Source organism: Odontesthes bonariensis, chromosome 5 (assembly GCF_027942865.1).
Source record: "Odontesthes bonariensis isolate fOdoBon6 chromosome 5, fOdoBon6.hap1, whole genome shotgun sequence".
Lineage (NCBI taxonomy): Eukaryota > Metazoa > Chordata > Actinopteri > Atheriniformes > Atherinopsidae > Odontesthes > Odontesthes bonariensis.
Window position 1 is genome coordinate 13,513,516 of NC_134510.1, and position 27,183 is coordinate 13,540,698.

The 27,183-nt window shown below is 41.9% G+C and overlaps 1 protein-coding gene across 3 annotated transcripts in view; it reads left to right on the top strand.

Moving 5' to 3' along the window:
* Positions 1–3,531: 3,531 nt before the first annotated feature.
* Positions 3,532–27,183, top strand: part of LOC142379728 (plectin-like) — a 108,442-nt gene continuing 84,790 nt past the window's right edge. For 2 of the 3 annotated variants that reach the window (XM_075464933.1, XM_075464934.1), the window contains exon 1: positions 3,532–3,745. In XM_075464933.1, the coding sequence (XP_075321048.1) occupies positions 3,655–3,745 (91 nt within the window). In that variant the 5' untranslated portion in view covers positions 3,532–3,654. Of the gene's footprint in view, positions 3,746–21,400; positions 21,654–27,183 lie in introns of those variants that run through there. The other variant, XM_075464936.1, reaches the window with a different exon arrangement.

The following is a 27,183-nucleotide window of genomic DNA, read 5'->3' on the forward strand; positions in this document are numbered from 1 at the left end:
TAACTCTATATACTTCAGATTCATGTTTTCCAACCTTAAAATTTTGTGTTGTACACCATTTGGAAGTAACAAGGTCCAAGGAAGGACATATTACACTATCCAGCCAAGGTATGCTTGATAAATTAAGTCGGGGCAAACTTGCTACGATATCAGTCTTTTTTTTTTTTTTTTTTTAGAGGTTTATACATTGTACAGGATTCAGAGGACATTTTAGATGGGAAATGAATAATCAGTTTTTTATTTTGTTAAGTATTGACATCGACCCTTCACTGGCAAAGCATGACATGCTGTGAGAATGCGCACATAAACACTTTGTGATACCGATCTGCACATGCACACATGTTAAGCGGTTCACACGTTGGAGCATGCAGGCACGCTTTCAGATGCTCATAATGTGGGAAGCTTGGGTGCGCACTCAAAAGAACGCATGCAAGAGCTAAAAGCCCCGGCACACACCTGTTGAGTATTGTTGAATGAGATCTTGGAAGCAAACCCTCAGCCCGGCCCACACACAAACGCACGCCTTAACTTCCCTTTAATGCGTCCTTCATCATCAGCTTTAATCGGACTCATTCAGATCACCAGACCTTTGGCTGTTAAAAGTGCCAGCTGGTGTCACAGAGATGACGCTGTGGGGCCGACCAGCTTTATGTGAAAGGAGAGGAAGATCCAACAAGTTCCCAGAGAGACATTTTAGTATCTTCTATGTGTCACCACAATGTGCGTGGGTGTGAAAATGAGGTCGCGAGATCCAGTGTCAGGGACTGTTTACAGTGGGTGATGTGTTAAAGGTTTCCAACTTTGTATGAATGTTATAGAATGAACTTGGTAACCGTGCATCTGACTTCTAATCTGTGAATAGTACATTGCATCAGTGGCCACAATCAGCTGGTCAGGTAATGAAAAAGCAAAGTAGGGATTTTCAAGCAATTTTGACCCCATAACTGATGAAAAATACTATAAAGGCATGTTCGACATATGGGGCATTGTGTTTTATTGTTGCATCTTTTAGCATCACCTGTTACGCTTCGGAACTGAAGAGACCAGTTGCTATAGATATGAAAGCAAAATGTTTTCCTGTGTTTGTGCTTGGCATAATGGCCTTTATAGTTGTATGTTTTGTAGGTTTTCAGTGGGTGACAGGTCTAGATGTGCTGTGTTCCTGAGCCCATGCAGCCATTTCTGCTATAGACCGTCTGTTTTTTAAGTGCTGATGATGGGCTTTCAGTGTTGGCTTTCAGCATTGCCCTTTCATGGAATCATAAAGTATTGATGATGACATTTTCTTTGTTAGGTTTTGGACAGTTGATATCCTTACGTCTGTGGATATGTAAACTTGAAGCTGTTACGAGTTCCCTTTTGTGGAGCTGATGCTGCTCACTTTCAAAGTGCCTAATAGTCATACCCACTCTTCCTTTCTTTTGTCTTTTTTTGGAAGCCAAAGGCTATGCTGGACATGTAGGATTCGCATCTTCGTGTGAATCCAAATTTCATTGTTCATACTTAAATTGATGGGGACAATCTATGAAAAACTTATTGCGAACACAGCGGATAAATAAACAACTGCATTATGATACTGTGATATGAATTAAACAAAGAGGTTTGGAAAACGTACAGAACTTTAGTAAAGCTTGATGGGCAAACGGTGCATAAGAAACTGTCTCTTCTGTTCCTGCAAGTAAGATTTCCCAATTGGACTGAGCTTAAAGATATGGATGCACACACACTTCTGCAGCAGCAGCAGTAACAACAGGGACTTTAGAGTGAACTTATCGTGTTTCCATTCAGGAAAGGGTCCTGACTGATGTCATTTCAGGCCTTGGCCAAAGAAATGTCTGATAGTCGGGCTGAGCTGCAGGGATTTTCCTTTTCCTACACCAGATCCCTTCTCCTGTCTCCTACGCAAACCAGCATGGAAATAGTGCAGATGTGATATTGTTCCCATATTGTTCTTCCTCTTCATTTTTGAAGAGGCAAACTATGATAAATCACTTCAACAAGATGTCATTTCAGCAGGCTAATCAATTTTCTGGATGTCTCTGTTAGTTAAGACTGTTTGTTATCGGGACTATTATCAATCATCTTTAACACCACTGACTGATATTAATCAAAGCCCCTTGTAAATAAGCAGGGAGATTGAATTAAGGGGATCAGTGCAGTGTAGTCATTTGTTGAATATTCACTAGTTGACTCCACCCTTTTATGTCCTCGTTGGATGTCAAGGGCATGCCTGCCCTGCAACAGCCTTTGAATGTGTTTATTGCACTCCGGGCATCAACTTTCTCAGGGACCGAATGAAACGGATGGAGTGTGTCCACACGGTGGACGTCTTTGTTATTAGACTATGCGGTGACTTTTCCAATGTGACTTAATGAAGGCGTTATAAAACAATCACATATAATCTCTTTGAATATTAACGGTAACATTAAATGTTGGGGCGTTCAGCTTGTTTCCATTTAAAGAAGTTTAAAAAAAAAAAAAAGGCTCTCCGACATCTTTATTGACGTTATTGGGAACTCCGGGAAGGTAGATGGGTTTCCTCAACTGCTGCTTCAGGTCTTCCCTCAACTTTTCTGTCAGAGAAGCTGCTCTCTCCTTGCAGCCCTGTCATGTGTGTCATTGATGTTTAGCGTTGCTCTGATGATGGACTCTGAAACATTATCATTAGACCTTTCACTGCTCAGAACCCACCCTTTGTGTCCCTGCTGACTGTCACACACTTGCTTTTTATCAGCCACTCGTGGGGAGAGTAACCGAGCTCTTGACTTTCATCCATTTGTGGAAAGGAACGGTGTTACTGTGGATGAAGAGAGCCCAAACACTTTTCCAGCCCGATGAGCATCAACAACTCTTTTTCTGAAGCCCTCAGAAACTTTGTTTATTTCTGCAATGATACAATTCGACAAATGGGTTCCGTGAAAATCAGACCTTTATAGATCCTTGTTTTTGTTGTTGATCCAAAAGTGTATCAGTTTGTATTTAACAGGGAATCTAGAACAATCTTATGGATTCAGGCATGGTTATAAATAGTTACATATTTTAAGTTTACATAATGGTCTCTTAGATGTTTAACGTCTGTGGCGATTAGTGTAATTTAGGACTTTTTCATGTCGATCTCCCTGTAAGTCCTACTTTTTTTGTTACACTACTGGATATAGGCGTAGAAAGTGTATGTTGCGTTGCGTTTGTTTATCCTACACAGCTGTCATTAACTCTCACATGTGGTCATTATTATAGCAGATGATTTTCTAAGATTAAGACTTAATTGAGATTAAGAAATCTATGACATGTATTAGCTAATTCAGCTGAAGCGTTACAGACGGTCCTCTGCTGCAGTCCTGCTCCCCTCACTGCTGTGCCTGTGCTCGGCAGGCAGCACACACTCAGTCTGTGTATCTTTAAGAGGAGGGGCCTCCGATTTATGAGTTTTTCTGAGCCAGGCTATGGGAGGGTATGACAGAGAAGAGGGGTGGTGTGTGTGTGGGGGGAGGGGGGTGTGGCGCTGGGCTGTGGAATGAAGCTGGGAGCTGTGGAGGGTTCACACACAGCTGAGAGAGAGCAGACAGAGGACAGCGCAGGCTGTCTCACACACATCCAAACACACAGAAGAAAAAGCTGACCTCAAAACACAGAGACGGAGGTGGAAACGTCTGCATGGCCATGTACGAACCCGCTTTCCTGCCTCCAAATGCTGAGGAACAGGACTTCATTCAAGCTTATGAAAACGTCAGAGAGAAGTACAAAGGTGGGAGAGTTTGCCCTCACGTAGGAGTGATGACAGCTTAAGCATGACAAATGTGATGGTGCAAGAGATGTGTTTACATTTGTGAGTTATGGGGTCAGGACCTAATTCATTTGTCTATTTTGGGGGTTACTTATTTTCGCACAGGTGTAAACACGTGACTGTTTGCAAATGCTCCCTGCTGTGCCTTTGAGTGTGCCGGCTGCTGTGTGTGCGTGTGCATTTGTCTGTGGAACAGAGCCGGAGTCACGCATGCGGCATCTCTTAACCGCTGAGTGCTTTATTGATTGGCACACATGTTTGCTGTCACTCTTGCACGCTGCCTCTCTTGAGTGTGAGTTGCCAGAGTCCATTGGATTTACAGGAGTGCTTCACTTTGATATGTGACCTTAACAACCAGCCTGCTGTGCTGACCTCTGACCCCAATGGGAGAGGGGCTTAGTTGAAGTCTGAGCGCTCCGCTGATTGTTATCCTCCATCCAAGCACAACAGAAGGCATTAACAGGTGCTGCTGAGCAACGGTGAAATTCATTAATACCCCACAGGAAAGTCATGTGTGTCTCATTCTGTCGTTTCATCACTCCACGTTAGCACTACTGCATGCTTTCCCTGGATTACCTTACACAGTATTCTTTCCATGGAAATCCTGGTGTGATCTGGAAATGAATCGTAGACAGATGGAGTTGTGAAGGATGCAGCTGACTTGGTTCTGGCAAGTGAAGAAACCTCCACAGTCATAAAAATAAAAATGAATTCATGCACCAACACATCCAAAGACTCGGTTTGGTTTCTCACTTTCTCGCTGTCAGAGGGTGTCAGCAGCATCCTCCACCGGGCATTTCTGTCGATGCGTCATATGTTAGTATGGCTTTGCTTTTCCTTCGACTTGACGTTGTTCCCCCTGAATGTTTAGTCTGTCGTGTTCCAGCAGATCTTCAAGTAGAGGGAGAGCTCCTCTAATAATATTGCCCCAGTTTTTTTTTTTCTTCTTTTTTTTTCTGTGGCTGCGAAAATCTAGCAGCTGGACTATTGCTGAATCACCCCCGCTCATTTTCTGTGCATCAGCGCTTTTGCATGCTTTTTGTCGTCAGTGGGGATATTTTTGCCTATTTTCTTTCTTAAAATACTGCTCAGTGGGACTCTTTTTAACAATCTGTAAATAATCACCACATTGATTCTCGAGATTTGTAAACAAACTGATTCCAAATACTGAACACTTCAGAGGCTTTTTCTGCAAATCTTTTCAATGGCTCATCAGCAGGAAACTAGAAGGCAGGTTGTGACCTGAACTGTAGCTGCTCTGTTATCAGGTCAAAGGGAGGTGAGTTTGGAGGGGTTTTTGGTGTGGAATACTGATTGGGTTTTTTGAACTTGTTTTGAAAGTTGGCCTGAACATGTTACAGAATTTTAGAGGGGACATCAGAGCACACTCTACAGATATGTGGCCCTGTGTGTGAGTGTGTGTTTTCCGTGCCGTAGGTAATGGGAAGCAGGAGCTGGCTCTGTGGCAGGTGTTTATGCTCCACGTTCCTCTGCGCTCCCTTCCTTGACAGCGACCGCGCTTCACCGAGATTCTGCTCTCCTTATTAAGAGATGAGAGCTGTCTGACTTTGTCACGCTCCCTCTCTTGTTTATTCAAAACACGTCTTGTATATATCTGTGAAGCTTTACCAGGCTTTTGTGTCGTGTTCTCACTGTGGGTGCCGTGGAGGAATGCAGTTCAGGTTAATATGGCTGCATGCAGCGGGACTGATCATGTATTTGGTTTGTAAACATTCTCAGTCTCGATAATGTGCCCGGGTTGTTTGGAAACTCGTCTTTATCTTTGCAGAATATGCCCACGCTGTCCTAAATACCTGTCCTCGTCCATGCTATTCACACAATTGACCTGGTTTCACCTTGAAACGCAGATGGAGGCCACCCACTCCTCTTTTTTCATGTAACACATTTATGTCTTGTGAGACCTAGATAGTGGATAGCAAATTAATGTTAGAACTGGACTGGACTCCTAACAGGATACAATTTGATATTATGTAAAACCTTTACTGGTAGTTGGAAAGCTGTCTCATGGTATCTTCAATCCTACCACACAGAGACATGATTTTCCTACATAATTACTAAAGTTCTGTAGATAGAACACATGGTTTCTAGGTGTGTATGTGTGGCTGCCTGAGTGCCCTGAGCCTCCTCTTTGTTTTAGGTAAAATGACTGGTCCCCTCATTGGCTTAACTGGTGTTCCTTTATTTCCCTTAAATACCACAGCTGAGCCACAGCTCGAAGATTTTACTACCTATCTGACCCCACTTTCAGAGGTGCCTGTGTGTGTGTGTGTGTGTGTGTGTGTGTGTGTGTGTGTGTGTGGTTATCTCTTTTTACAAAAACACATAAGTCTTCTAACAGGGTCCTCACTTTTCTTGTCTTTTTTTGTTTATTCGAAAGTCTTAGCGTGCTAACACACCACACTTGGATGTTAAAAAGGATAAAAAAATTCTGTTAACATTCATGCTGACGTTGGCCTTCAGCATAGAGAGCTACAGCTGGACTTGTGTGCATCCAGCTGTTACAGATGCTTAGCGAGCTTTGTTTAGGTTATTATCTGCCAATGTTTGCGACAAGCTGCCGCTTTACTTTTCAGCTCGTGTTGGATGACTGGAGACAATCGTCTGTCCTTCTGGCTGGTGCACGTGTCTTCTCTGGGTCCACATGCTGTGTGTCCTGATGATTTTTACACACCAGGCCTTTTTTTTGTCTTTTTAAGGATTGGCTTGTGTCTTTGTTAGTGAATTTTACCTCTCAGAAGCTCAGCCAGAATGTGATTTAGTCAGACTCTGTGGACACTGAGCGATTAGTCGTTCTACCCCTGCCACGTCTTATCTGATAGCAGATAAACGCAGGCCGTAAGCTAACAATCATCTCTCACGAATTGATAATGAGGTAGTCATAAGTATGTCCAGATTAGTATAACTAACTAATAATTTACCAGTGTTATTAAAAAAAACCCCTGCAAAACCAAGAACATGAATACGATATAGGATTTGATATCAAGCATATTTTCCAGATGGGTTAAAATACAGTTCGAGTCGGTCTGCTCTTTCTAGTGTTACTCACTGACCTCTTATTGCCTGCTTTAAATTGTAGCCGGCTGGACAGTAAAGACTTGGCTGTCTTCCCACTGTCCTCTAATACAATTTATACTAGCAGCTGAGGCCGATGCTAGTGGGCCGTCTGTGTGGGGGATTGCCCTGTTCATGTTAGGGGGACTTTTGAGGGCAAGCAGCCATGGCTGACATCCATGTTTTGTCCCACAGAACGCCCCACGGCAACCTGTGTTCTGCTCTACAGGGCTTAGAATAACCCCTAAATATAGCTGCAGCAATGTTAAGTCCATCAATTAAACGGTTATTTTTGGCAGACTGATTGTCTGATACAGCTAATTAAAATTTCTGTTTCCCCTTATCTTGGGGAGTCGCACATTTGTGAGTTATTAAGCAAAGTCTAGCTTTGATGTGCAAAGACGAGTCCAGTATCTGACCAGTAAAGAAATAACGAAGATTGATCTTTATTTTCATTGCATAAAGACCTCTATCATCACTGTGTGTTAAAGCCCATCACAGACCTACTATAGAGCTATCTTTATGAATGACTGCTGTTATTTCTTTTTGCAGTATGTGTCACTGTGTGAGGTGAGGAGTGGTCTCTAGGAAGTGGTCTGACACACATTTGTGATGACTAAACTCTTTAAAAAGATAGGTGACAACTAAGCACGCGTACCCAGGTAGTGTATTTAAAACCGTGTTAGGTGTGTGACTGTTTAAAACCTAATGAGTCTCCCTTCCCACTAAATACACACACTGACTTGTGACCGGTCAGAACTTGATGCCAATTAGGTTGACTGCATTTCCTGTGCTGCCTTTATGAAAACTTGAAACCGATGAAAGATATCTTAATTATTGCTGGAGACTTTATCTCTGCTGCCATCTTGTTCCATGTGTTTCTTGTCTTTTGCTGGCTGACTGCCTGAGGTTGACATGTATTAGGAGGTCAGAGTGAACACTATCGGTGCTACAGTGCCTTTGAGAAAGCCTTTGAGAAAGCTGACGCAGCGTACGATACCTTTTGGCTGTTGGGAGGTCAGAATTCTGCACTTGAAGTTTTTTTATTATCAGCTTTTTATTTCGGTCTGTGTTCAAACAAAGTGTTTTTAAGGTACAAATCATCTCACCGTTTAGCTTATCTCTGTCAGGGTTTACCCATTTTTCTTCGTCCTTTGTGTCATCAGATTTGGTAGAAATGCTCTCGTTACAAAACCTTGATATGACACAGTAAGGCGCAAAGAATAGCCGGAGGTGATGGTCCCATTCAGTCGTTCTTGTGGCCAGACATCATTAGCTTCATAGCTCTAGTCTCCACCCTCATTGTTAGAGTTTGATCTCAGCCTTTTCTATGGTGGATTTGCATCTCAGCTAACTGTCAGGGCTAATCTCTGCAATTGCCCACAGCAGCACAATAATAGCTGCTCTGTGAGGATGTCCCAAAAAGCCATGTTCAGCTCATGTTAGCTGGATGGGAGAATTTGCAACTTAAAAGTGGTTGTATGACTGACTGTTGTTAGTTGGATGAGATTGCAAAATACTTTGCACTGCCAACATCGCCATACTCTTTAATGAATGATGTAACTGTATTGAATGATGGTCTGAGTTGGTCTGCTTATATTTCTTTTTCATTAAATGAAAATTCAGTCTAATGTGTTGGATACTGTATTCATGTAAGTATTGATGTTTTTAAGCAGGTATTAGTGTTCAGCATGACTCATGGTAGTGATGCTAGAAACAGAGGTATTCACTTAAATGTAGCAACAGCCCCAAACTGTCATCTCTGAAATCACACAAACTACAAAGATCCTACTTGACATTACACAATTTTCTATGAGTTCATGTAATAAAAATCCTATAAATGCACACATTTTATTTCCCTTCCCTCTCTGCAGTCAGCCTCCCTTTTAGTGGGACCCACTTTGGCTGTTACTACTGCAAACACAAAGCGCTGGTTTCATTTTAAGGTCAGCCATGCACAGATGGCAGTGCCAGGGGAAACTCTCATGGAAAATAGGCCGTTGATAGAAAAACAGCGGATTGGCATATGCGTGTGCTCATACAGAGTAGCATTAACGTTTTAGGACTTTTGTCCCTGCTGCAGTGCAGCCAATTGATGCCATTTAGAGCTTTTCATGCTGCTAGTTGCCTGCTGTGTAAACCAAAAAAGGGAACATCTAGGTAATGGAACTTTCCTGTTTCTGTATCTCTGTTATATACATTGTGATGCAGTACAACACTCAGCTCATGTTGGGTGTGTCTCTGTATTAAGTGGGCAAGGCTGTGTGCTGTGAGTTTTGCTGTTCAGCCAAGAAAACATTAGATGGTTTGTCTTCTTTTTTGGACTATTCGTTCTTTTTTTTCATGTGTGTCAGCATCCTGCTGCCTGGGATAGATCAGCAGCGACACACAGCTCAGGGCAGAGGTGACACTGAGGCAGGGCTTGATAAGCAACACTGCTGGGACTCCTTTAGGGCCTTTTAAGGCAGACAGAGAGAAACTCTGGAGGGATGTTCGATGATTTATTGGCCTTACTGTCATATACTTAATGATTTTGCAGAACAGAAAGTCTTGTTCTTTTATTTATTTCTGGGAACGCATAGAGTCTGTTAAAAGAAATCAGATGAGAAAGAGACAGGAGTCATTAGATACAGGATTTAAACACATCCTTTGGTTAGCCAAACTAGCTGGAACAGGGAAGAAAGGATGACATTGGGACTGTTACCCTGACTGTCTCTAGCTTGATGTACATTGCCCCCCCCCCCCCCCCCACACACACTCACACACACTTGGCGTTTTTACCAAATTGTAACTTCTTTGGTCTGTACATTTTTCAATTACACTTACAAATAAGCAGCTAGCTGCTGGCTTGTTTTCACACACTTACAGTCTGACCCTCTTGGAAAAGGAAAGAGAGAAAACAAAACCTGTTAAAACAGTGACATTGACTTTGGAGGTTTAAGTGTCAGTTAAACATTTGGGGAGGGAGGGGGGTGGAAAATGTCAGCGCTCTGATAGCACATCTTTTTCCTTTTCTGTTCAGTCCTGCATGGGGTCCAGCCTCCATTGATTCGTGCTTCTTCATCTCTGCTCTTGTTTTTCCCACTGTAGACCCACTCACTTAGATATATCTTTATCATTATTATTATTAGCTAAAGTGATGCCATTTGTAATAACTTTCGCACCCACTGAGCTTAAGACTCGGCAATTCAGTCAGTCAGCTGTTTGAAGGCAGCTGAGTCAGACAGCACAGTGCTGCTCAGCGGTCCTGTAGCCTAGGTGGGGATGTTTGCTTCTGACTGATGATGCTGTTCAATATCACATCCCGTTTGCTCTCTGATTGCATTAGATCTGCCCAACCAGCAGATTGAGTGGCAGCTGTAACCTCGTTGTTTTTTTTAGAGCTTTACTGCTGCTCTTTTCACACAGACAAGGAGCCCTGTGGTACCTTTTTTCAGTTTCTCTCAGAATCCTTTTTATTGGGGCTGAAACACGTGGCTTTGTGGCTCAGGAGGGAGGAATGAGAGTGGAAAACACATTTGTGTGGAAAGTACGGAGGTTCTAACACCTGGGTTGTGTCTGACACAAAGACTCCTTGTGTCAGCACGGCTTTGTACGGCAGGGCAGGGCTGTGTCGCTTTATTAAGTCTAGTATTGGTCTGGAGTTTTAGCCTCAAGGCTCCAGTGAGCTGTGAAAAAGGTTATTATGGAAAACAAAAATATCCTTTAGCCAAGTGCTGCAACTTACTACTGTAGATGGAAAGGCCTTTCTAAAAGCGCCACCTCCAAAAGTAATGAGAACAATCCCTCCCCCTCATTTCCCAGCCCTCCCCTCTGAAACGCTCTTTAAAACTGGAATGTGTGCGTACACACGGTTACAGTTGTTTATGTATGTCAGAGAGGCAGATGTATGTATTGTATGTGGCAGCTAATGAAAAGAAAAAAATGGTTGGATGCTTTGGAAAAATTCCTCTTGCATCTTCATCATAAATATGACGTTACCGGCAGTGACTGATTAAAGTCACTGACTGTGTAAACAGGAAGCAGGGATAAACAGCCAGCTGACCACCACATTAGGCTCACATATTTCTAACGCACGGCAGTTGTCTCTCCTCTTGGTTTGGTTTTGTCTGTTTCAGGTGTCTTTCTAAATGTACATATCTGATTGCTTTTACCACACAGTGACAGGTGTTTGGCACCGTCCTGACGGTGCTGCTGTACATTTTTGGAATCATTCACTAAAAATGGACGTTTGATACAAAGCACAAGTGGTTTGGCCCCAGAGGTTCTGTTTTGTTTCTTTAATGTGGAAATGCATGACAATTAATACTTGCAGGAGGCCCCATACTAATCCTGTCACTGTAAACACAGACCGACTGCCATATTCAGTCTGAAAATAAAATGCTGTTTGACATAATTGTGCAGTAATAGAGGCACCGTCTGTTTCACTGTGGCTCGAGTTATCAGAAATCTCTGTTTCCTCTGCGAAGGAGCTCTCTGTTGTGGGAAGAAAAGGATTTTTTATTTTTTTTTGGATCGTTCGGGTCATTTCATTCACATTGAGCTCTTTCCAGATTCTCCTGGAAGCTAGAGTTAAACGTTTTTCATTCGTCACTAACTACACTTGCAGGTTTCCTTATGATGATGATGGTGATTATTGATAGAAAACTTCTTGCACGCGCGATGCGTTGAAAGGATGCGTTTGAACAAACATTCCTGAGTGTGTCCATCAGGTTGTTTTTTTTTTGTTGTTGTCACTACTGTCATTTCCCAACACTGAAACGGCTGTGAGTTCATTGCTTGTCTCTGGCATTTGGTGCAACTGGAGCCGGCTGGTATGACGGCCACCACACAGGCCAGCAATGTCACCGCAGGTCACCCCACACAGCTGACAGTGGGGGGCATTTGTCCCACGTGTGCGCACACTGTCATGACATCGCATGCCGAGTTTCTTACTGCTTTTTCCACTCGCACACGTATGCCCATGGGACTACAAATATGCCACAAGGAATAAGTTGTTACATTCTACTCTGTTAGCAGATCACTTAATCTTTTCGCTTTGAGATACCAACAAGGAGGGAGTAAAGCTTGTTGGCGGCAGCAAATGTCCTCAGTGTAGAAACATGTAGTTCATTAAAAACTGCCCTAAATGGCAAGGCGGCCTCTTTTATTCTCCGAAAAAGAGCTACACACACCAGTGTTGCATAAAAGGGATGATTTGCCTCGTAGATAAAGAAGCTTCTCAGATGACAGACTTTTGCTAAAGTAAACATGGCCTCTCTGTGCCCGTTGACCACTGGGTCTCTGAAGGGTGATCCACTCTCCCCCACGCCACAGGTCAAACAACAACCCTGGAAAACACTGCCTGTTGTTTGTTTTCCTACCTCAAAGTTGAAATCTCTAGTACTTCTGGCCTTCCTGTAGTACTGCAGCTGCTCTTTGACACAGATGAACTCTGTTTTGGACTTTGTTTCTATCAGGCAGCCTTCAGCGTGGTCTGCTCTCGGCTGTGTTTGGAAGGGGCATTTAACTGGATGTAATCTTTTACCTTTATCTTGAAAAGTTGTTACTCTGACGAGTAAAGGTGGGGATAATGCTGATATGTTGGCCAAGGCCAGGGTAGACCATCATGAAGATGATATGACATGTCATGTACATTGTACTGCACATTAAGCTCTCCAACACGTAGCATGGCACCAATGAACTTCTACTAAAGTACATTGGTGTAATGTCTCTCTGTAGCAGGAAAGGTGCAGGAGACTGCTGTGTTCTATATTGGTACAAAACAATTATTATTCATTTATTTTGAATCTTTTTAACCCCTGCTGCAGCCAGGTAACAAATACTTTCTGGGGCCTGCCTATAGTCCAAGACTCAGTGGTTGGGGGCTCCTGTTGTAAAGAATGAGGGGGCTTGTTTATGAAAATAAGTTTCAGTTGGTTGGCTTGTTCTGAAATGAACTATTTGTCTTATTAAAGCGAAGTTATCCTGGTTGGATGTGACAGTACTTTCTCTCCTCTGATTATTTATTAGGCAATGTAAAAGAAGTGAGATGGAAGGGCAGGGATTCAGGTCAGTTAATGCTGTTTGAGACGAATGGATAGTAACAAGAAAAGCCGATAGATCACATCAGTCAATCATTGGCATACATCATAGCAAACGATACGATGCCTTTTACAATTACAGAAAGGCCAGAGAACTGAGAACAGCTGGTTTAAACACTGAGAAATTTGTTTCGGTTGACATTGTAATGATGGTTGAGCCTTATTAATATTTGCTTAGTTGTTGACTTGGTTTCAGTCTCAGGAAGTTACCTGATGCCTTCCCTCTTTTTAAAGATATCTCTGTAGAATTATACACACACACACACACACACACACACACACACACACACACACACACTCAGAGTGCTTTGAAAATGGGAAACAAAAATAGCAATAAAAGTAAAAAAAAATGAAAGAAATTAAGAAATGTAATTATTGCAATGCTCTTGTTATTTTAAAGTCTTCCGGTTATGATATTTGCGTGTCTTTTATTGTGGAAGCCCTTTAGAACTTACTGTACATGTCCCAGACTTTGGTTTAGGTGATGGCTGAAGCTGCTTTTAAGAAGGCAGACATTGTTTTTTCTATTAGCAACAGCACATGTGGCCACCACGGTAAAATTGCTGTAACTGTTAACCTTTCTCAGATGAACAGCTATCTTGTAGAACCTTTACATGTTAAACATTGCTTCCATTTTTTTGATAGAAATTATTCTGAAATTAGGTGATATACAGGAAAGAAAGAGAGAGAACTATTTTCTCTTTTATTCATGAGACAGAAGTGTATTAAAGTATACTAATGGTGGTGTAAGGTGCCTGTAGTTAGTGGCTAAACTACATGGATTTCCCGTGACTTCCACTAGGAGACAGTGTGGGTGCTATTGCCAGTCAGTGAATACAAACAGGCTCAGTGGTGTCAGTTCTGGGAAGGCTGAAAGGTCTCGAGAAAAATTGATCTAAGTCTGTCAGACATGTACTGATGGCAAGTACCCTCACCCTTCCTGGGAGCAGAACATTACAGCCAGTAGCCAGAGTGGCGCCTCAAGTAGAAAACTCCCTGTCATGCAACCGAGACAGAAAAAGATGATGAGGCCGTTAGAGAGTGTGGGAGGGAAGGAAGACAGGAAGCAGATAGACAAATTGCTGAAATGAAACTGACTTAAGAGAACATAAGCAGAATTTAGAAGGAAAAAAGGGACATGTGTAAGCTGAGACATGAGGCGTGTTTTCATGGTGGGCCTCAGGACTCCCACTGGACAGGATTTATGATTGGCCTTCCAAAACTGCTGCTTCTGCCAATTCAGTGACACGATACCAAGACACAGCATTATCCCATTTAAAACATGCATTATACAGTATATCTGTACGAGAGCATTTCAACATTTCATTCATTCAAAATGAATAGAGGATGGGTGATTCTCTCCTAAAGAAAGTGAGAAGACTTCCAACAGGACACTTTAATAGGAGCAAGCAGCTCACATTCAGACAGCAGATACACGATCATCATCAGCTCCTGTCCACCAGCTCATGTCACAAACTTACTGACTCACACAGTGCAGCGAGTTGTCCCTGTGATCCCCTAAATGGTCATTGTCTGAATGTAACTTGTCTTGCTTTTGCTGATCTCAGAATCTTGATACCAACTTTGCTACAGAAAGCACTTCCTCCACATGTTCTGTAAATAATGACACAGGATTTCTCCACTTGTAGCGAAACACGCAGCTCGCACGTGAACAAAATCACATGACAACACAAAGTCAAATAGAATTAATTCTTCTTTGGTGGTGATCTGAATTAGCTGTGCAACTGGCAATTAATGTAATCTGGTGGTTATATTGTAATGTCGTGATTGCTGTTATTTGAGCTGACCAGTGTTTATTTTGCATAACTTTTAAAATGAACGGTTAATTGGTTAAATAGTACCTGCACTCATAGTGATTCATTTCTTTCTATAATTAAGTAAGGCTTTATATTATATTTTATATTAAACCTGCCCTTTGAAAACTGACAAACCCTGAAAGGTAAAAAAAAAGGGCTGAGTGACTTAAACAAATAAAGAATGTGATAGTTGTCATACATTGTTAATTAACCCTGTTCACTGTGTGCCTTTGTTGCAAAAGGATCACCATATTTTGATTGCTTATCTATTCATACTTCTTCCTGAGCTGTTGACTTTATTTGTACTACATAGGGTAATCACAACCTCTAGTGGATCATTGTCCTCACAACAGCAGTCCTGACCATCAAAAAAGCAGTGGAATGGACTTTTAAGGATATCCTGAAGGGATAAAAAGCTTTGACTGTTTTCTTGGACATCAGGAGCAGTAGCTGAAAGAGATGATGATTGTTTTCAGAGTAGATATCTTTGAAATCAAAGGGTGGATTAGCCTCTCTCAGTGGCTGATGGTTAAGTCTATATAAAGCTGACATGACAGCATCTCTCCAGTGATGGTGTTGGTTCAGTTCCAGCAAACTGAATCAGAGCTGAAGCTTGTGAATCAGAGCGTGGGTGGGGGACCTTTTAGGATGGGGGCAATTTGCTCAACGTTGGTCATTTAATCCAGGCCATCATTTCCTCCCTTCTTCAAATAGGATGTTACTCAGACCAGAACCCTCCAGTGTTCACCTCTCTGTTGTCATATATCCAAATATCTGAGCTGGAGGGCTTTTTAAGGAGCAACCTCTCACCGCTTGAAGGGCCGCATGGGACTTGGTTATTGGTTTTCCAGGGTGGGGCATGGGAGGAAATCTCCAGAGGTCACTTGCTTTACGCCTCGTTTCCCCTCTGTCTCAAATCACTGGATTCCTCACCAGTCTTGGGTATAACAGAATGGTAGAAAAAGCAGCCTCCACGTAGAGACGGCTGCAAGCTGTCAGCATGAAGAGCAGAGAAAATCTCCTTTGCTTGTTGTAGACTCTTTATTTGAGCTCTGTATACACATACAACACATGGAGCTGTAAAATCCAACAGTTAATTGACCGTTTTATAAACGAACGTCTCACAGAAATGCTTTCTTTACCCACATAAAATAATTCTTTTCACAATACACAGCATCATTCAGGCCGCTGGCTTAACTGTTTAAGCACAGACTAACAAAGCCTGTCTCTCTTGATGGGGAGCTGCTGCCCTGCTGACTGCCGTCCTGGGCTCTAAGCCGGTACATTGGCCTGCAGATTTGACTGGCTGGGTGACCTCAGACAGAAGGAATGTTATGTTTGGATGTCCACAGCAGGGCTACCAGACTGATGTAGATGGAGGACAGGAGCTGGTAGCAACTGAGCGGTTTGGGTTGGTGGGCTCGCACAGAACAGTACTGGGTGACTTTGAAAGAAGTTGACAAAGTGGTATTATTGGAAATGCGGCGTTGCTGGTTTACATTGGTTAAGCACGGTGTCCGTTAACTACTTTGTATCCACACATGTATTTCGGTGATAAAAGACCGAAATAGTTGAAAATTGTTTAGCCAATTTAAGGCTAATACCCTTTTAATTGTTTCCTGGGATAGAAGAGGAGAAAAAGACTAAAGCAGCTGGTACTGGCTATCAGCCACCTGCCAAATTATTATCTTTATCAGTGGCATCAGTCCAGAATTTCACAGTTGGGACATCTGTGAGAAATATAGTACATCACTTAAAGTATAATGATGATAATAAGTAGATCTAATTTTTAAACTACCACAGAGGACAATGAGATGACTAACAAGCAGGTTTCTAGCGGCATAAGTAACATAACTGACCTGAACTGCGGGGAAAAATCATGTATGCAATCAATGGCAATTTTGAACTCTTAGTGAAAGGTTGAGCAAAAATTCCTTCAGAGGGCCTTGGTAAATAATTCTTAGCAATTTACAGGCTTCCTGGCAGCTAATAAACGGTTGTGTAGATTGGCAGGATCCTGCTGTAAAGCTACGGTGGACTTTCAAACGACACCGAAGCAAATAACTCCAGCTCAGCCAGAGCTGGCGTGACAAAAGCCTGCTCCTCATAACCCTCATTCCTCCTAAGACTCCTAAGGTTATGAAACACTGCTCGTAGTTGAAAGATTCATCCCTCTAACCTTGAACAGAGGACTTGGTGTTTGGAATTGCAGGCTGTGTTTGTTGCCGTATGTAACCTTATGAGCAGCTGCAGGCCATTGGTTTGTTTTATATCTCTGTAAAATATTTGAGAGGGATGCCAAAGGAAAGAGTCTGCACAACCCAAATGTCAGGTACAATGTAAAAGTGTAACAGGGATTTCATGGAAGTATGTTAAACACTGAAGAATACATGGCCACAAATTGTTTTGATAAGGCCAAAACCAGGTATGTTGTTAGGAAATGACTGTACTGGAATCTGCACCCAGTGACGATCCTGCTTTCCATTCTTCTATTTGCACAGCATTTCCTTTTGAAATGAAAGTATATGGGATTAATTTTCCAGCTACAGGCCATGTATTACTGCGATGTGTTGGGAAATCTGTAGTGGCACAACATAATTGGTGAATCACCTGTTGGCAACCAAAACAAATACTAACTTCCCTCAATAAAAGCCATTTTCTTCATTTCTGGTGCTTAACATTCTGACGAATATTATACCAAATGTACACAGTAGTTCGCTTTAGAACTTTAAAGGGATAGTTTGCCTCTTTTGACATGAAGCTGTATGACATCCCGTATTAGCAATATTATTTATGAACATTTTCCTAACTCCCACTGCGTACTGTGAGCTGAGTTCCAGCCTCATTTTGGCGTTGATGAAGGTAGTCTGGCTAGTTGGCTGGGGTCGCACAAGTAAAGCGTTTTGCTTCTCAAAACAATATGCGTTCAAAAGAGTAATATATTTGCATCACAAAATCGTTCATCCAGAAAAAGTCGGACCTCACAATCGCTTGGCGCTATTTTCTCTCTACCTTCGTATTACTACGGGCTGTGTAGACCGAAGTGCAGACCGAGCAGTCCCTTGCTTCCGAGCAGTAAACACCGTAACAGGTGCGGCTGTGGGAAGGCGACAGCGTGCAGTGATATGAAGGGAGAGAAAATAGCGCCAAGCGATTGTGAGGTCTGACTTTTTCTGGATGAACGAGTTTGTGATGCAAATGTATTACACTTTTGAACGCATATTGTTTTGAGAAGCAAAACGCTTTATTTTTGTGGCCCCAGCCAAATAGCCGGACTACCTTCGTCAACGCCAAAACGAGGCTGGAACTCGGCTCACAGGACGCAGCGGGTGGTAAGAAAAATGTTCATAAATAATATTGCTAATACGGGATGTCATACAGCTTCATGTCAAAAGAGGCGAACTATCCCTTTAAACATGAGCTCCATGGCATGGAGGTGCACTGTGGAAGTGTTTCTTGAAGGAAGAGGTTGACTTTCTGAGAAATATGCTGATTTATTGTTACGTTGAGTTGGAAGAGAACACTGGTGTTGGGTGTTGGACTTGTACGACAAGTGTTAAGGTTCTGCCAGCTGCCGGTAAGTTGACTTCAACACAAAGACTGTAAATAAGGAAAAACAACTTGCCTGCATCTATCCTCACAGCTGACAAGCTGACTTGGGCCAACAAATACTCTGAATTGACACTGTCATGTCACGTGAACTACGACGAGTAATTTTAGTTTTGGCAAAGTGTCTCCCATTGTGTCTCTCATGGACACACCGTAGAACAAGAGATCAAAAGATGTCTCTACAAAGCACTGTATGAAATGGCATGAAGTTGCCACCATGCAACTAATAACAATCACCTGTCCTGAAACTTACATGAACAAGGTGCACAGCTTCTGTGTAAACACATCCAGAACAACAGTATGTCATTTGTTCATAGGCTACAGAGACCATTCCTTGACTTATTCCAGTCCTTCCTATCAGAATTTCCTATATTGTCGTTTCTCCTGTTAGATATTTTTGTTGTTGACTTTATGATAAATTATTCTACATCCTCGCTCTTGGGTCTAGAAATTGTTATTGAAAAGCAGACTATCAAGATAACTTGTCAACTAAAGCATTTTTTTAAAAGTCACTCTGCTCTGATAAAATCCTGATTTTTAAGACCACAGTGTCATCTGACAAAATCCCTATTCAAATAACTTAAAGACCTTCGTTCAGTCAATGTGGCTGTATTTTTACATACGATGAAGGTTAGACACAGCAGAAGATCTTGAATGTTTTATCTCCCAGTCCACAGTGTTATAGTGTCAGATATACTTCAGTCAGAGCCTCGACTCTCCTCCGACACGTGCATTTTGGGACAAAAATGGGGCTCTAATTAAAGAGCATTTGAGACTGTAGCTTAAATCAAATATGCATGTATTGAACATACATTTATATATGACATTATATATTAAAATATTTATTATATATAAAACTTTAAATAACTTTAGAAATGTCAATTTAGTCCCCAACTTTGTTACCTTTGTTACCTCCTTCACCTCATTTAACATTACAAATGAACAATTTCTGCTCACATAGGAATCGGAAAAGAAAGAAAAGAAAACTTTTCCATGAAACGTTTTACTCAAGGCAGTGCTTTTGGAGTCGATTGTGATCTATATTGTTGCTAATTATTTCCTGATCTTGAGCGTACAATGATACATTCACAAGAAGTGCTCAGAGAGTGGCTGCTCGAACCAATCTGAAGGGCTGCAGAGTTCCAAACAGTCTAAAAACACACACACACACGCACGCACACACACATGCGCACACACATACACACACACACACACACACACGCACGCACAGACACATACACTCGTGCACACATGATTGAATTGTCCTTGACAGACCAGAGCAGCAAGACCTCTATTTTCTCCACTGCCAAAAATGTGTCTGTCATTTCCTCTAGACATCCCTCATTATGAACAAGAGGCCATACAAGAGTCGATTTAAAAGAAAATAAAAATAGCTCTGTAACAAGGCTGCCTTCTGTCTGAGCTGAGACGGAGACTAACTGATTATCACTGGATGGGTTTATCTGCCATCAATTATGTTGCTAAGTTTCAGCTTGGTGAATTCTGATCTCTTTCTTTTAGCTCTAACCACAGCCGCAGCCACTTCCTTGGTAAGGACTGATTAGAGATGGAGGTGAAAGCCTAAAATATCAGCCCAGATAGTAAGATGCAAAGATGTGGCTCAAAGTCGTAAGATAGTTTTGGGTTTATTCACATGCAGCACAGGTTGTTTAATGACTCAGTGAAGTGTATCTGGCATCAGTTTTAATCTTACAGTTAGGTTTTTGATACATGATCTTGTGATCATGATGCTAGTTTGAACACAGAAATGTCCTACTTGGGACATCTTCAGATGACTCCTGCAGTTCTACACGTTCACATCTGAGAAAGAAAAACTTCAGACCAACAGCCAAGACTGATGTTGCTTTTTGTTTGAAAATATGACATTTTCCCTGTGGCCAGGGAAAACGCTGTCTGCTTTATTGCATTTTTAGCATTCCTTCAACTATGAAATTGCACAAAGGTCCTGGTTGGTATCGCAGTGGACAGACGGCTCGAGTTTACGTGGACGAGAAAAAATGAAAGAAGGTAAAAATCCTAAAGCACTTCAGCATGGCTGACACCTCATTTCCCCAACTTTGTTATCCCTGCCCCACACGAAAGGATCACAGGTCTGTTCAGTCATTTTCTCCTCTTTGCCTGCAAGTTAAAGTGCAAAACAAATGTGGTAACAAGCTTATTTGGCAGGGTTCCTAAAGCAGAGGTCCGCCCCATCTCAGAAAGCACAGAACATATCAAGCTGGCAAAGTTGACATACGCAGTCGTAGCAATGACAGGACAATCCTTATTACACAGTTGTTCCAAAGGACACAGACAGTTGGTTGTCTTTATCTGCAACAAAACAGCTTTGTTTAGTTACTGTGTTCATTTTTCTGTTCCCATTGCACCACGGCTTCATTTAAGACTTCTGTGTAATGAATTCCTTATCTTTACTCACTGTAAAATGATTAAAAAAACAAAAAACATTATTTCATACAACTGATAGATGTGTAATTACTAATTAGTATTTACTTTATGTAGGAATTAGAAAGTTGTGGTATGTCATATGTGTGTGGTTGGTGTGTGTAAACAGCAGGTTCATCCCAGGAATTACTGCAGGGATCTGGGTGTGGTGCTGGAGTATTGTTTCCCTGCATTGGCACGCACACAGACACACACACCCACACACACACACTAACACAAAAACGTTGTTTTTTTTCCTCAGCTGAACATGCTCGCACCCCGTGGTCTCTGTTTGTCTGCACACCCACTTCCCAAACTCCTTCCTAATGTCTCTTCATAGGAGGAAGGCGGTAGATGAACAGATCTACTCTGTTTCTCAGCTGATTTGTTTGTGTCGGACTCAGTGAATGGCTGAATTTCCAGGCTCACGTCCGACTGAAAAGCCGGTTTTATTTGAAAGGGGAGGCGGGCCGATGGGAGGAGCTTTTTTTTTTTTTTTTTTTTTTCTAACTTTGCGCACACAGAATGCTTGTCTGTGTGATGGTGTGTTTATGCGAGTCTGTAAAATGGTGTGTGTGCGTGCACATGGTGTATCACAGGAACCAAAACAGAGGAGAGTCCTGGTCAGCAGACCTGTAGTGGAGGACAGAGCAGGAAAGTGACCAAAGAGAGACAGAAAAGAAAGCACACAGGAACCCATCCAGACAAGGCACCACTGCTGTCTTCTTTTGAGGGGAAGGACACCAGACTTTTGACACATTTCCAGCACTGATTGCCATTCTTCAAGAGGAGGCCAAAAAGCCAAAATGGATAGATCGATCCAAAATGAAATCACTTCTCTGAAAGGTACTTTATTTTCTGCTTTTGATTTATAGAAGAAATTGGGTCTTAACTATGCATAATGTGGAGCAGATTTAAAATTAAATGAGCAAACAATAAATAATGAGGGACACATTTTATGGTGCTATTGTTCTTGTATTGGAAGGGAGTGGTGACACAGTCATTGTTCGAAAACCCGTTGAGGGCTCCAAGTATGCCCCAGCTCTGACACACTCTGTGTTTGACTGTTTTTTGTTGTTTTTTTGTGGACAAACTTTTGGGCAGTTAACACTGAAAAGTGTGACAGAGTGTCCCAGAGGAAAATTGCATGTTGGTAGTTGATTGACCTACTCGTGGACCTCACATTTGCCATGCAAACCAACCATGCAAAGCTGGATCAATGTCTTACTTTACCTAAACTGAATGGTGGCCTTGTGCAGCCTGTCGTTCTATTCATCTCTGCATCTGTGTCAGTGACTAACTACGTCTGCATTTAGTGTTGGGAGCATCTTCTCTTTCATACGTTCTCTTTTTCCTTCAGCATTTTTCCTCCATCGCACTGTAGGCTGCTGTAGATGCATCTCTTCTACGCGTTACCTGCCGAGTTTTTACCTCTCCAAACCAGTTCTTAATGTTCACGTGTCTTGTCATAGTGAGTGACGTAGCTCTAATGACAAGGATTAGGCTTGTACCGTAAACCGTGAATAGCCATTCGCTTGCCTATCCTGCAATAACGGTCAGGTAAAAGTATGATAACAAAAGAAATTTGATTGAGTTGCTAATTGAACCACCTTAATTGTGTAATGCAAATTTACCATGAAACATATTTCATGTGAAGAAAAGAACAAGTCATGTCCTGTGCGTTTGTGTGTAACGGGTCACAGTAATGCCTGTACAATGCAGCAAAGCTTTTTCAGGGTTTACACAAACTATTTCCCATAACCGACCTATGAACATGGAAATCAATTCTCTTAAACTTTTTGCATAGAAAGGCCAAAGAAAATAAAGTACACATCAGTGAGGCCCATCAGGCAAAGAGGGCTTGGGGCCAGTAGAAGCCTGAGTGTCACAGATAATGTTTCCCACTAAAAAAAAAGAGTGATTTTTCGCATCCCAAATGATGATGTAATGAATATTATATTGCTTCAAAACGTTGGCGGGATAAAGCAAGACAATACGAGCTTAATCTAGTCTATGTTTATTCATGTTTTATCAATCCAAAAAATGAATAAGTGAACCGAGAAAACATTCTTCACATAACTTTTGTCCCCAATCAAATCAGAAGTGAGATCCACCCATAACCCAGCTGAAGGGTGGAGGGGTTGTGGTGGTAGCTGTCTGTGCTGAATAATGGTGTGGCAAGAGTGTGGTGAAATTTAGTTGGAACTGAGCTCGGGGGGGGGGGGGGAATCCAGAAAGCACTTGCCAACTTGGTCTATTCCTTTTTTTATTTTTTTATTATTATTTTTTTTTATTCCTCTGATGTGCATGGTCATGCAAGACTTTACTAAATCTGCAGCAGTATTCCTGATCAAAGCGCAACATTTGACTGGATAAAGAAAACTTCTCAGCCCTCAGGGTTGTCAGTGTCCCGGAATAAGTCTTGATGTAATTACACCAGCTCCCCTGCCTCTCTGTGGATAGTGCATGGGACTTTTATCACACTCGCACTAATGGGACACTATTGATTGAATCTCACTATCGTACCAAAGTTGCACGGGGACTTGGAGACTTACGTAGTGAGTTCCAGTGTGTGTGAGGCTCATTCATCACAGCTCTGACACCATCCTCCTCCTTCAAACTTGCCCGTGTGACGTTTGTTTATGCAGGCAAATGCAGTCCATAATTATGTCAAAAGAATAGGTTACATGTAACCGAGGCAACCAGCAGAATAGCGTGAATGATGGAGATGGTCTCCTTCTAAAAAGAATTCAGTTTAAACCTTTCCATGACATTTTTTACAACCATAACTAGATGATGTTAAAACCAAAACCCAACCAGAAATGTGCCTGAGTAAAGTGTTGCTGTGTTATTGATCTCAATCACAAAGGCCCGACCCATAAAGACCCCCATTATGGGTTCTATTCAGAGGTCTGTAGATGTGACAGATGACCCTGTAAGTCGGAGGACTTGTTGGGGTCAGAATGATTGGAACAGTAAGGTCTTGTTCATGTCCAGCACCAGAAGGTGTACGTGCAAGGCTACGGCTGCCAGACGTGGCAGATGTGTGATTAATGCGATTACCCCAGTAGACATTAACTCTATCTTTCTCCGGGTGTCCCTCCCATCCCTGATCGATCTCACACTTCCTGAATCCTTGTCCCATATTTTATCTGTGTACTGTGGTTTCCTGTCTTCACCTTGTTCCTGTACTGTGACTAATACAGTGGATCTGCGCAGAGCACAGGAAAACACACAAGAGCTTTTCAGTGTGCATCTTTATTGTGACTGTTTTGTTGTGGAAGTGCTGCATTTGTTCCTAAGTCCCTGCATGGGGGATGAATTACATTAAAAAAAATACTGTTTATGATGTGAGTATGTTACCTCAGATGCTACAGCAACCCTTACTGTATGTGTGCGCGGGTGCTCTGCAGTCATAAAGGAGATTTATAGTTCTCCATTTCAGCATTGACAATTTGTGGACCACAAGAACGGTGGCTGCTCGTGTTTGCTCCTTCAAATTCAAGAGATTAGTGATAGTGCTAGGGTCCATTACATACTTACTGCACTGGAACTCATGAGAAATTGATCCTGATTGAAAACTTGATGGCATCAAGTGTTGCAGATTTCATTAGACTGGCTTTGCATGTTAGCATCAGCAAAATCCATCATGCAGCTACTGATCAGATCATAAGCCAAGCATTTTAGGCTTGGTCTTTGTAATCGTTACACTCGCAAGGAGACAACATCAAGCAAGCAAAAAATATATATATATATATATATATATATATATATATATATATAATGAGACCTGCTGTGCTCAGTGCTTGGAAGCTAAATACAGTTCAATAAGAACTCATTTACCTCTTTGATGTTATTTAGAATTCAGTGCTAATCAAACACCAAACGGTGTTAATCTTTTATCTTTAAATGTAAAACAGCAACCCAGTAGAGTAATTAACAACATGTAACCCTCATGAGCTGCCACCTTATTACTCTGTCGTCTGAAGGAAATGGCTTTTATCATGCAGGAAATGTTCGCAGTTGTAGACACGTTTGTGTTTCTTTCCAACTTCGAAAAAGGAAATTAAGTCTGTTTTCAGAGTTATATTTGAACCTTGCTAAAACACCATAGTATAAGCTTGTAATGACGGTTTAGATTGTAGATGTTTGCTTCATCGTAGATTGTCCTGCCTTGAGTGATGAACTGAAAATGACCTTGTTGAGACTGAAAACGTGTCATTTCTTTCGCTGTTAAAAGCATTAACGGTCTATGACATTTTACAGCGTCTGGACATCATTACACACAGGAAAGCACGCTGCACGTGCACATCAGTAAGCATGCGTCTGTGCACACACTAATTAGAGTCAGAGGGAATTCCCTCACTTGTTTTTATGCATTCAGGAAACCTCTACTCATAAAGAACCATGCTTCCATTCACTGTTTTTGTGCAGTGACGCACAACTTTGGCCTCTGATCCTCCTGAAAGACTGCGTCCCCATTTGCTGCACCTCTGTTTCCTGAACAGAAAAGATGACATTCTGCACTTTTTTGCCATGTCTGATGTGAATTATGGCAGTGGCAAGTGGCAAACACTGGGATGTTTTCCACCATTGTCTTGTTGTTTAGCTCAAACCTCTGAGAGGCCGTACTTCCTCTGTATGCGCAACGCCATCCTGACATTATCTACCAACATGAAACATTTAGTGTGAACACAAGGTGTCATTAATGGTGTTTTAGGATATAACTTCCCCATAATGACAAGTTGTAGTGACAGTGTTTACAGGTGTGGTTGAACATCCTTTGAAGTGTGTCAGTGCGCTTCATGTGAAGAACATGCGGGGTCAGAAACACATTTGCGGGTCACGTTATCAGCAGTTTGCTGAAGACAGGGAACACTGTTTGCATTCAGGATAGTTTCAGGCCTGTGTTTGCTGCCAGACATGGAGAGGCGCCCAGACTTGGGACTGTGATGAATGAGTTTTCGTTTGACAACAGAGTGAGAGGTAGGACAAACTCTGCCATACAATGCAGCACTTTGGAGTAACCTTGAAAGTCTGTATGTGTATGTGTGAGGGAGACGGATACACACAGTAGCTGAGTCTGTCTGGTTTATGCACATCTGTGTGTTTTTAAGTCTGTTTTTCATGACACTCATACCATCAGATTGGGTAACTCCTCAGTGTTACTTTCCATCTAGTCATCACTGGTGCCTTGTTTTGGTTGTAGCCTCACTAGATCCACTAGAAGTAATCGCTCCTGGGTGTTTTTTTTATGTTTTATCACACAGCTGAGACATGAATGACTCAGCATTATAAGTCAGATGATAACTGCATCTGAGTGCCAGGGAAATAGCTCAAGCAGAACTTCAGTCTTGTGCCTTGACTAACATGATCAATCAACTTTGATTTAGTTTTATAGAAAGTAGGGCCAAACTTGTTTATCCAAGTGATGTGAAGTTACTTCCTGTTGTCAGCTTGTTCGATGCTGGAGAAATAAGTGCTTTTAAAGACCCGTGTGACTCAGATAAAGGCCGAACCTCACTGGATCAGAGCGTCCCTGACTTGACAGGTTTATGTGATGTACAGTGCTCAGCTCTTATAAGTAGTCAAAGGACCACTAACGCACAGTTTGTATCCACAGGCCGGGCACATCCCTCTTCTTGATCTTGATCATTAGCACTGCCATGAAGCCCAGAAAGTTTTTTGTGACCACTGTATTTTTTTCTAAACGATTAAAACATGACCTCCTATCATCTTACCCTAATCTCTTGTCGTTGACCTCGTTGGGAAATGTCATGAGTTAAAGGGAAGGTGGTCGAAGTTCATAAGGACCGTGCAATACAGCGATACTGCAATGAGAATGTGACCACACTAATACTAAGCTTCACCTGTTCGATAAGTATTCTACAAAATATGCTCACGTTACTTCAGCTAATGCGATCTTACCACATCAATACCATGAGGCTGTTTCATGTAGATCTCATTTGTATAATAAGAAGTTTAAAAAATACTTCTTTATTAGCAATATTTGTCATTTCAAAAGGAAAGAAAATGGCAGAAAAGTGAAACATGTTGTCACAGAGCTGAGACTGAGTGACAACATGTTTTCCTTAGAATTTAGAGAATGAAAGCAGCTCTTCTCATGGCTGCCTTGTAGATGCCTTTGGGTCATTTCACTCAGGTATTCTAAACCGAACTCGTGGAAGCGGTGGAGGCTTTTAGTTGGTGGCAGTTTCCAGTTTGCCACTAGATGTCATGATATCATACAAATGGAGCCTTAAAGGATTTGTGGATAATATCTTCATACAAGATATACCACAAATAGTCTAGTAGGAAGGAGGGGTCCCAATGTCCCCCAGACAAACGTTTTTTAAATGGTTTTTTAGGACCCTTA